This window comes from Neomonachus schauinslandi, chromosome 5 (assembly GCF_002201575.2).
Source record: "Neomonachus schauinslandi chromosome 5, ASM220157v2, whole genome shotgun sequence".
NCBI lineage: Eukaryota > Metazoa > Chordata > Mammalia > Carnivora > Phocidae > Neomonachus > Neomonachus schauinslandi.
Window position 1 is genome coordinate 18,633,871 of NC_058407.1, and position 11,664 is coordinate 18,645,534.

Sequence of the window (11,664 nt, forward strand, 5' to 3'; positions counted from 1 at the left end):
AAGAGACAGAGTGGGGATACAAACATAGGAGTCATATATTGAGGGATAGCTTCCAGGCATGGGCGCAAAGGGGTGCTGCACCATGCCTGCTGGTATCATAGAGGGGCAGAAAGTGCAGGAGTTAAATGACTAGAAAATGAATAAAATGAATAAATCAGAATCTGTCATGACTTATCATGAACTATTTTGCTGCTCAAGAGAAAGATAAATTGCTTCTGTGGAAGACATTCAGCTCTGAGTCTTATTTTATTGTACCTTGAAATCTCCTGTCTGTCACAATATTACTTTCAATGAAATTAGCAACAGATGGAAGACCCGAGCTGCAAGATGACAGGCAGAGTTGCCTACACATGAAAAGAACTTGCAAAACTGGGATAATGGGAAGTTTTTTTTTGTTTTTTTTTAATATGACAGAGAGAGACACAGCGAGAGAGGGAACACAAGCAGGGGGAGTGGAGGAGGGAGAAGCAGGCTTCCTGCAGAGCAGGGAGCCCGATGCGGGGCTCGATCCCGGGACCCTGGGATCATGACCTAAGCCGAAGGCAGACGCTTAACCATCTGAGCCACCCAGGCGCCCCAGGAAGTTTTTTTTTTTAAGCAAACAACACACCCACAGAACAAGGGCCTCAACTAGTGAGAAAAGTTGGAGGGGTGGCTGGGGGAGCCTCGAGAATGTGGGCTTTCCTGAGAGTGAATTCCAGTTATTGGGCCATAGGCAGATGCCGTTTCTTCTTTGGCACATTGGAAGCCCTGCTGAGAGCATTGACTACAGCCCAAAGCATGGACCCTAGGTCAGTGTCAGACCTGTGGTCAGGTGCCACGGCTTGTTAGCTGTTTCTGTGCGCACTTCTATCCCTCCCGTCATCAAACCCAGTTCCCGTAGTTTGCTCTGGCAATCTGGCATTGATTGTGGAGTAGAAAAACAAAATCCCCTTAAAATCTAAGACATGGGTCCCCACCCCAGCTTTTGTGATGCTTGGTTAGTGGTATGGACAAGGTGCTTACTGGCTGACTTCAGTTTTCTCCTCAGAAAAATGAGGAAGCAAAAGGGTTGTTGTTAGGCTCAAGGGGGATTACTGATGGGAAAAGAAATAAGATGTAAAGGAGATACAAGCTGTAAAGTGATACAGAGTGCTGGTTTCTGAAATGAAGACTTGTCCATAGAGAGGTAATACTCTGAGGAGAAAGACACCATTGATTTCATGCTTCAGCATGTTTGTGATTGCTTAGACTAACTCATAGTTATAACAGTACCTGAAATTTCCTATGAGTGAATTAGACAAGTGTTTCCCTGAACACTCATTATAATCCCCATGGGGCTTACAAACCACAGGTCCTGGGGTCCTGGGACCATGTATCTGTATTTTTCAAAGCGTGCTGGGTATTGGCTAATGCACAGCCAGGATTGGAAAATACTGCATTAGATTTAAGAGATGTGTGACCTAATAAAGAGCACTGGGCTTGAAATCATGAGCAGGGGATTTTGGCTAAAATTCTGTCACTATCTCGGTGGGGAAATTTGAAAACTTTTTTAAAAAGACTGGAAACCATTGGAGATTGCAAAATGCCCTTCCATTTGCCACAGTCTCTGGTTGTTTAATGCTAAAACAACTGGTTGTTCTATTCAATTCAGGCAACCTGGTAATTGTATCATAAAGGAAACTTGAAATTCACTCCGGTGTCCGTGAGACTGAGAGGCTCTGGATTGCCATGCTGAAGTCCATTTTGCTATAAATCAGCTGGTCAATTTAGTCTCAAAATGATCCATTCTGTTGGCCTGGGTAATATTTTGTGATTGGAGAAGTACCTAGTATCTGATAGGAGCTCAATAAATATTGGTTGAATAACTAAATAAGCATAGTCACCATCTGTCCCAACACCATACAAGGAGGCTTTAATAATTATTCCCCATATATAGTATTACATATATCCATGTATATAATATATTTATTTTATTGCAAATACGATGTTACTTATTTGCTCTTCTAATAAGCAAGGAAATCTCTGTTGCACAGGTAGTGAGATTCAGGCTCCTAGAGGTGTTTTTTAAAAAGTATTTTATTTATTTGAGAGAAAGAGAGAGAGCACGAACAGGGGGAGGGGCAGAGGTAGAGGGAGAGTAGGCAGAGTAGGGAGCCCAATGCAGGACTCAATCCCAGGACTCCGGGATCATGAACTGAGCTGAAGGCAGATGTTTAACCGACTGAGCCACCCAAGCGCTCCATAGGCTCCTAGAGGTATTTAAGCAGAGATGCATGTGAGGGTGGTGGGGGCCAGCCTCAGATGATTTATAAGACCTCTTTCAACTCCTAACTTTTAGGATGTGAAGGTGCGTAAAGTGCCTTTGAAACTTCCATCCTGTTCTTGATGTTTAAACAATAGAACAAGGGCAGATCAAATGCCCCTGGTTCTAGCGCTGTAAATTTTCCTTTGGGATCAAGAGTCCCAGAGCTACTGTTATGAAAGATTCTAGATATTGCTTTGCATTTGGGAAAGCTGATGTATTTGTGTGCCATTTCGAATTCTGGGCTTTTAAGATGAAATGAAACAATCAATTAAAATGAAAATAAAAGCTCAATCTTCCTAAAGTGTTGGAGGTAGGCAAGGCTTCTAGAACTCTAAAATTTGCTTATGCACAAAGCTTGCACATGCATTCCCATGGTGCCCAGCTGAATATTTATAAAATCATATTCTGAGATAAGATGGTATGGAGGGAAGCAAATGATACTATGACTTTTATAGGGCTGGCCATAGGCCAAAGATGCAAACTAATGGCCTGTGATGATTCAGAGCGCAGATGTGTTTTGTGGAGCCCACGGTATGTTTTTTAAAAAATTGAATGAGTTACCAACATTGAAAAATTATAAGTTTTTACATATATAAAAATATATTTCTGCTTCTCCTGAAAATCCAGAAAAATCTGTCTACACTGGGCCTACCTGCCCTCATGGCAACGTAAGGCATGGTCTGAGAAGTGGCTGGACGTATACTCCCAGCATACCCCTCCTTGGCCCTTTCTCTCATTTCTGTTATCTGCAAGCCCCCCAGAGGCATTTGCTTTGATTCCTCCTTTTGCAGATGAGGCTGTGGTTTAGGAAGAGTGTGTCCTGGTACCTAACATGGCCAGCATCCTCTTTGCCCCTTGCCCACAGCTTGAGCACAAGGAATAGGAATCTTGCTAAGACTTGTTACGCCCTGGCACTGTTTCTGCCACACAGTAGAACTCATGCAGTAGACCCCCTTCCCCTTCCCATTCCACACTTCCCACCTCCTGGTTTTTCCTCTTTTCTACCTTCTAATAAGGTAGAAATCTAGGAAATCTCTGTTGCACAGGTAGTGAGATTCAGGCTCCTAGAGGTGTTTTTTTAAAAATTTTTTTTATTTTCTGAACTCCCCAAATCTGAACATCTTTTTTTTCCCCCCCCAGCATGAAAAGGGCTGTTGTTAACTGCTCTGGGACAATTGGAACTATTGTGGATACCTGTTTCCTAGCACTGCTGTAATAAAGAATCACAAACAGGATGGCTTAAACCAAATTGTTTTCTCCCAGTTCTGGCAGCCAGAAGTCAGAAATCCAGGTGTCAGCAAGATTGGCGCCTTCTGGAGGTTCTGAAGGAGAATTCCTTTCATGTCCTTCTTTGAGCTGCTGCTGGTTGCTGTAATCCCTGGCATAGCTTGGCTTGGAAAGCCCCCCACTGCCGTCCCTGCCTCCATCATCACGTGGTGTTCTTCCTGTGCACCCATGTCTGTTTCTCCTTCTGATCAGGACGCTCGTCATGTTGGATTATGGCCTCACTCTAACAACCTCAACGTGATTGCACCTGCAAAGACCCCATTTCCAAATAAGGTCACATTCATAGCATTCACAGACAGTTGGGACTTCAACATATCTTCTTGGGGGACACAATTCAACCCATTAGCCTCAAACTAGCTTTCTGACCTATAAAATGGAGGTAATAATAGCATCTGTTAGATACAGTTTGTGTGAAGACTGATTGACCAACATATCTAGGCCTTCACACAGTGCTTCCAATAGAAGCATGTTCAGCCTTTTACCTCCCTTGCCATATCTTTTCCCTCCTCTACTTCTCCCACTTAGGCACTCAGGTCCTTAGCTTCTTTGTCATTTCTGTTTGTTCAGTATAGAAATGTGAAACAAACAAATAATCCATATATTACCCGATTTCATTCTTTCTACCATTAATTTTGAAGGTAATATTGAAGTGCATTCTTTTAAACTAATATGTTTACCTTTTGCATTGTCCCCAGGAAAGATTCAGACTCCAGTGGCATGTAAAAGCCTGCTTTATGCCCACCCACACATGGTCCCCAGGTCTCCTGTTGTGAGTGCAGCTTCAGAAGAAGAGAGTCATGGAGAAGCCAGTTCCTCCCAGACACCATCCAATCAATTCGATGAGACCCTACTGATACTCACTGTCAGACGAGAAATTAAGAGAGCCAGAGGAGCACCCCGTGAGGCCTGGAGCAGTCCAATTTTGGCAAAGCACGTGACAAAAAAACTTATTAGATCCCACTCAGTCACTCCTTTGCACCTGGAGGCTGCAGGCACACACATCAATAGGCACGTGAGACTTCAGAACCAGCCCTCCTGCAATTCCAGGGGAGATTCTGCCCCACTTGGTAAGGATCACGTTCTGGTTCTTGTGTGTGTTTTTTTTAATTAATTAATTTATTTTAGAGAGAAAGAGAGAAAGAGCGCAAGTGGGAGGAGCAGAGGGAGAGAATCTCAAGCAGACTCCACACTGAGTGCAGAGCCTGATATGACCCTGAGATCATGACCCAAGCTGAAACCAAGAGTCAGATGTTTAACCGACGGCACCATCCAGGCGCCCTGACTTTGTGGTTCTTATTTCCTTGTTTCTCTCTTCAATTGGTCACATTTTGTTTTTAAATTAATATAAACAGTAAAATTACCAACTCAATGGCAGATCCTATTCTAGAAGGTTCTATAAGAGCTGTATCAGTCAGTCTTGAATGGAAGTCTACTTGTTGTCAAGTATTGTTTTGGAGGAGAGAACAAGTGTGATTTGATGACAAGTAATGTGAGATGATTCAGGTATTGCACCAGATAATAATGATGATGACAATTATTGCTATCATGATCATTCCAGCCCTCATTTAATTAGCTCTCACCATGTGCCATACAATGTACTGAGCATTTCATATTATTTTATGAAACCCTCCCATAACACCGTTAGGCAGGTAATGTCATTATCCCCATTTTACAGGTAAGGAAACTGTGAATTCATAGCACAGAATAATGTATATGACGACAAAGTGTCTCAAAATTGCTCCTAGGAGGAATGAGTAAAAATAAGGAAATGGACCAGAAGGAATGAGCTTTGAAACCAGGGACACCAGGGCTCAAATCTCTACCTTCTCCCATTTCTGTTCAGTAGCCACGATCAGTCTTATACATGTTCTTTGAGCTCAATATTTTCATCTGCAAACTAACAACAATTAACTGCCTTGAAAAGATGTTGTAATTAGAGGATTGATATAAATGAAGTTCACTGAACACAGCAGGGACCAAACAGCAGTGGGGAAGATGGTGGTGGTGTTTATGGTGCTGTTGTTCAGACTGAGGTAAGAATATGTGAGGAAACAATGTATATTCCAGATGCTCTAGAACTGTCATGTAGAAGGATTAGATTAATTTTACATAACTTTTTTTTGGAAAATTTTGGTAGATTTCACTTCAAATGTTTATGCAGTTTGTTGGAATTGACCAATAGAATAAAGAGACAGATTTTTACTCAATACAAAGGAGAATTTTCTTTGAACTAGAGGAGAATGTCCTGCTTGGACTAGAAGTGGCAAAGGAGGGGCTGGTAGACCTGCTACCAAAGATGCTCATTCAGAGATTGCTTCATTTCTGGGAAGCCAGGCTTGAGGATGGGATGCTGAGGATGCTGGTTGGTTAACTTTTTTGTTGTTGTTGTCTTACTATGTATAAGACAATGTGCTAAAATCTGAACATACATCTTCAGTTTTGATCCATATGGCCATTCTCTTAGACAGGAACTGCTATTTTCCCATGCTTTAGATGCAGAATCTGAAGCCCAGGGGGATTCTGTAACTTTAGGGCTGGAGCCAGGATTCAAGCCTTCCGTTTTGACTCCAGGTCAGAGTATACCTATACTGATTTTAAACATGACAATAACAGCTCTTGGGTATTGAGCACTTACTATTTACTAGATGCTTTACTTTTAGCATGTTCTTCTCTCAGATACTTAACTAGTTTGCTTTTTCTCTTCAAGTCTTTATTGAAATTGTCACCTACATGTGCATTATTTTTCTACTTTGGATTTATTACCAGCTGATGCTCACTCAGTTCTTCATTTGCTTCTTTAGTCATCTACTTTCCCATCCCCACACCCTTTCTCCACAACTAGAATTAAGCTCTGTAAGTGCAGGGACATTACTTGCTTTATGCTTCTCTGGATCTCCAGTGTCTAGAATACTGGCAGACATATAACAGACAAATCTTAATGAATGAATAAATGAATGAACAAACTTAATCCTATTAGTGACCTTGTGAAGTAAGTAATACAATCCTCATGGTTCAGGTAAGGACAAAGAGGCTTAGGCCAGGTGATGTGCCAGGATTTGAATCTATCATGGTCTGACACCAAAGCCTTGTTGATTCCATTACACGACACTCCCTAAGAGAGTGTTACAAAATGCATCATTACCGAATCGCATTCAGGGAAGGAATTCCTATTCTTTGCTTATGACAGAGCCTTGACCTGTCTTGACCTGTCTAGGTTACATTCTGTTGCTCCAAATTCCAGAACCACATCCATGTTCTCTTATGGAATTCCCTTGCACTGATTATTGATAGCAATGAATTGGTTATCTGCCATGGCTGCATATCCAAATCAACAAATATCTATTAAGCATCTAGTTTTCAGAAAGTTAGTGTGTTTGGCATTCTGAAAGGTTTTACTTACTTGGAGATATTGAAATGCCATTCCACCTTTATTTCCAGGAAATAATTCTTATACTGAAAAATGAAAGTCACTAAGAGTTTTTCAGTGTTTGATTTGGGTATGTTGAGTATGTTGGGTATGTTGAGTGTATAGTGGGAGATGCCCGATACATACCAGGACAGTATATAATGAGCTAATTGAATTGCCTGGATATAGACTGGCTGTTTGACACCCGCCATAAGGAAGGTACCGTGCATTTTTAATCTCATGCATATTTTTTGAAATGTGAATGCTCTTATAGATTGCTCCAAATATTCTATATATCTACATGCTATTCAAAGCGCTTTAAAACTTGTGGAAAGTGATTTAAAGCACATAAATTTTCTTAATTTACTACTGAAGAATTAGACTTTATGTAGGTCAATGGGTATAATTTCTCAGGGAAAAACTATACATAAGGAGATAAATAATATATATATATACATATATATATTCTTTTACAGTATTGACCATATTGTAAAAAATCTCAACTTTTACATAAAAATTATTTGACTGGGCAAATAAAGAAAAACATCAAATTGATTATTAGTATTAGTGTGTATGTATGTATTGGGTAGATCTGGATCAGATTAATTCCCTGATTGTTTTAATTTTCAGCTGGTTGAAATTTGTAATAAAAACTTGGGTGTTTAAATTATCAGTTGGAAGTCTACATGGGCTGTGGATCCGTTTGCTTTGCCCACTCTCTAATTCCACTTTATTTTCCACTCAAATTTTTCCCTGGTTTAGAATCTGTGGCCCTATTTTCGTCACCAATTCTTCTGTTTCCCTCTCTTGAGCCGTTTTGAACAGCTTTCCTTGACATGAAAAGTATTATGAGGGTCTGTAAAAATGATTTTTTGGAGAGGGTGCTTTTAAACAACAGGAAGGGAATAGATAGCTTTTTATTTTCTTAAGGCAATGCCAGGGAAGCAGGCAAGGGGAATGTCCGGGGCTTCTCTCTCTCTCTCTTTCTCTCAGCACATTGCAAATGTTGATTTCTCACACATCCAGTTATCAGCAGAGATTTTCTGAAAGTCGTGGCAGTGCGGGTGAATTCCGCACACTTCAGGGCCCCTCCTCCCTTGTCTGCCTTCCAGGTCCCGCTGCGAGGCCTTCCACCGCCATCGGCCTCTGCAGGAACAGCCAGACCCCTTTGGCCTCGTCGGAGGTCCCTCGGAGTTCCTCGGAGCCAGAGCGGGAGGACAGGAAGGCAGCCCCAGTAGGAGCTCAGGCGGACCCCCATCGCCAAAGCCGGCCCCGGGGCGCGCCCCTAAGTCCGGCTGGAGGAGGCGCAGTTGCCATGGCACCGGAGATGCTCCCCAAGCATCCTCATCCCCCGGGGAAAAGGGGGCCCAGGGTGGACGCCTCCCTCCACGGCAATCTGGCAGGAGCGTCCCTTCCTCTGCTCGCCGGTGCTCCCACCCATCTCCCCTTAAAGAGGTTAATCAAGGTTTGCTCTTCTCCCCCCGCCCGCCCACGCCAGCGTTTCCATACGGTTTGTTCACAGGCCCCTCCTAGGCCGGGGGTGAATGCTCACTTACATGGACCGCTGCGAGGGAATTGTCTGCGGGTGCTGCCCATCTTCAAATCAATGCCTGCCCAGGACAACAGAAAAGGCCTCAGATGTACTGGTTTCCACAGAACCATTGTTAGGCTTTTGTGAAGCAGTTTTGAACCTAATAAATAATGTCAAAAGTCTCTATCGCAGCCAAAAATGTTCCTTTTGAAGCATTTCTAATAGTATTTTTGTTCTGCGGTGTCTCCCAGTGTCACAAAGAATTTGTGTCTCACAATGGGGATGGGGTACATCGCGTGCCACTTCGCAATGTGCCTGTGGGGATCGGACCCCTTTTTGTTTTGCTCTCACAGGTAAACGGTTTCATTTGCCAACTTGAGCTTTGGTTTAAGGATGTTTTCTAAGGGCCTTTTGAATCTCTAAACAGAGGTTTGGAAAACATAATTGAATGTCTGTAATTTAATAGTTAACATGAAATTTGATTACTCCTGATGTGCCTAGGGGAATTCTTCAGACTATATTAGGGTTTTTATGTCCGAAACCTGAAGCTGGATCCTCCTTTGAGGTCCTGAAACACTTGGAACTCATTTTAATGCAAAAGAGATACTGAGTTTTCTTATTTTGGAATAAAAAACAAACAAACAAACAAAACAAAACACTGGAGAACCTTAGGTAACATTCTATCAAATTGGTCATTTTAGGCAATATTTTTTACTTCAATTAATGTAGGTTCAACAGCAGCTTTTTACCATGATTTAATGCAGAGACTAATTTTAACAAATGATCTTATGTGTTTTTAGTGTAGTATTCTTTTTTTCAGCTTTGAAAGAGAAACACAAATCAATGAAACCAATACATCCATGTGTAATTTTTCATTCAAGTTCCTTGCAATTTTTTCCCCAGGCTTGGATCCAGAAAGTCCAATAAAGGGTGTTTATAAATCCTACTGCATTTTTCCCCATTCAGTTCAAATTAATATATACAGCATGCCCATATTCAAGACTTACCAGCAAGTCTACAAGTCCAAATTTAAGTCTCAAAGTTTTAATAGGAATGAAATGTTTTAACTAGTAACTGCTTAACATTTAGAAGTCTGTTTAGTCCTTTGAGGATGATTTGATTTCTTAGCATTCCCTAGGGGGTAATGCACTTTAAAGAATAACAACAACAAAAGATCCCCAAGCTTTAGAGCATTCCTTCCTCCAGACTATGATTTTATAATAAATATGTTTTTATTATTTATTTATTAACATGATTTTATTGTAAGAGAACAAACAGGTTATCAGGAGTGGTTCTATAGTTCCCTGAGGGGATGGTGGCATCTGAACACTGGTGTGCACATGACAATCCTAAGTTCAACTTCATGCCATTTGGTTGGAGAGAAATGTGTGGGTAAACTCATGGCTTTATGTGAAATTTTGATGCCGGGATATTTTAATTTGCTATAATTATGAGTTAGCACGACTGATATTTTTTCGGTTACCGAACCTATTGCTTTGCTTGAAGTGATTCTAAAACAACTAACCAGAAATCTGTAGTGGTCAATTGCAGGAGGGGGAAATGTTTTTAATATAGTAAATAGATTCTCTCATCTGTAGAAGTGCAAAATCCTGAATTTACTAAAAATACAATAGAGAAGAAGTAATTCTATTCATAATTGAGAAAGGGGATGCAAGCAAAAGATGTGAAATATGTGGCATACCATATTTTATTTTATTTTTTTTTAAAGATTTTGTTTATTTATTTGACAGAGAGAGACACAGTGAGAGCAGGAACACAAGCAGGCGGAATGGGAGAGGGAGAAGCAGGCTTCTTGCCAAGCAGGGAGCCCGATGTGGGACTCGATCCCAGGACCCTGGGATCATGACCTGAGCCGAAGGCAGACGCTTAACGACTGAGCCACCCAGGCACCCTGCAGCCATGACCATGTTTTGATAGTGATGGATGAGGAGCATTTCCAGTGTGACTGTTAGAGTCATGGGCTATGGACATTCAAGTTCTTCTGAATGATGACTACTTTTGTATTAGAACTTAGACACAAATGCACCAATGTAAATGTAGTTGAACCTTTCCCAATGCCATTATTTCTGAAAACAATGCTGAATTAAACAGCCATAATTGAGGATGAATCAATTTTAGGATATAAATTATATGTATTTATTTATAGTACTGTCACTGAAGAACAGAATAAGGTCCTATGGTATAAAATAATTGTTACTAAGATTCTGAATTAACAGCTTGCTTATATTTCTTCAGGGGTATCTGATTCGACTTATGGTACATTTATTACACATACTGTAAGTGTCTTCTAAGGAAGATAATATGCCACTTCAGCAAAAAAAAAAAAAATGTTTTTCTCAAAGTCTCATTGGAAAATAGATATTGATAATTTTTTAAAATTGATGCATTGGAGAAATTAAGTATTTAACACACTCGCTAGTGAATGATGTTTACAAATGAGGAATCCTTTTATAATATATAAAATAAATAATAATTGCAATGACAGATAACATTTGTTGACTGCGTATTATGTATTAGGGGCTGTTCTAAGTGTTTAGTAAATATTAATTCATTTAGTCCTCACGATGGCTTTATGATATACTCACTATTACTATTGTCTATTTCACTGATGGAGGAAGCTTTACCTTTAGCAGGTGTAAGACACATATGTATGTATATAGACACCTATATATACACACATATATAAACTTTAAAAACTTATTTTATGTCAATTTTATTTCATATGTAAAGCTATATTATTATATACTATATTATTAAAGCTGACATATGTGTACGTATATCTATGTGTGTGTATTCCACTTACACAGATAACGTCTATAAATCTATAAATATACCATGCTATTAGTGCCTAAGTGAGGGAGGTATAGAAACTATTTATATCCCTCTCCTCCTGAACACAAGGTGCAGAGTGGGTTGGTAACTGTGGGTTGACGTCATATAATATGTTTAAACTCTTTGAACAGCAAAGTTGGGTCAGAGACTTATCAAATAGTTCTTTTTGTGTGACACTTCATCTCTGTGAACGAAGGTTTAGAAAATAAGGGAAGGGAGGATGGTTTTGCGGTTCATTAAAGATGGCAACACTTTTTTAAGGCAGCGCTGGAGCTCACAGACATCAGACTTGTGGAAGGG

The 11,664-nt window shown here is 40.5% G+C and overlaps 1 protein-coding gene across 1 annotated transcript; it reads left to right on the top strand.

Annotated features, from left to right (window-relative positions):
* Positions 1–4,322: 4,322 nt before the first annotated feature.
* C5H12orf42 (chromosome 5 C12orf42 homolog) lies at positions 4,323–8,658 on the top strand. The gene is made up of 2 exons (XM_021687694.1): positions 4,323–4,641; positions 8,093–8,658. The coding sequence occupies exons 1-2, from the start codon at positions 4,323–4,325 to the stop codon at positions 8,656–8,658; spliced, it is 885 nt and encodes a 294-aa protein (XP_021543369.1).
* The last annotated feature ends 3,006 nt before the right edge of the window (positions 8,659–11,664 follow it).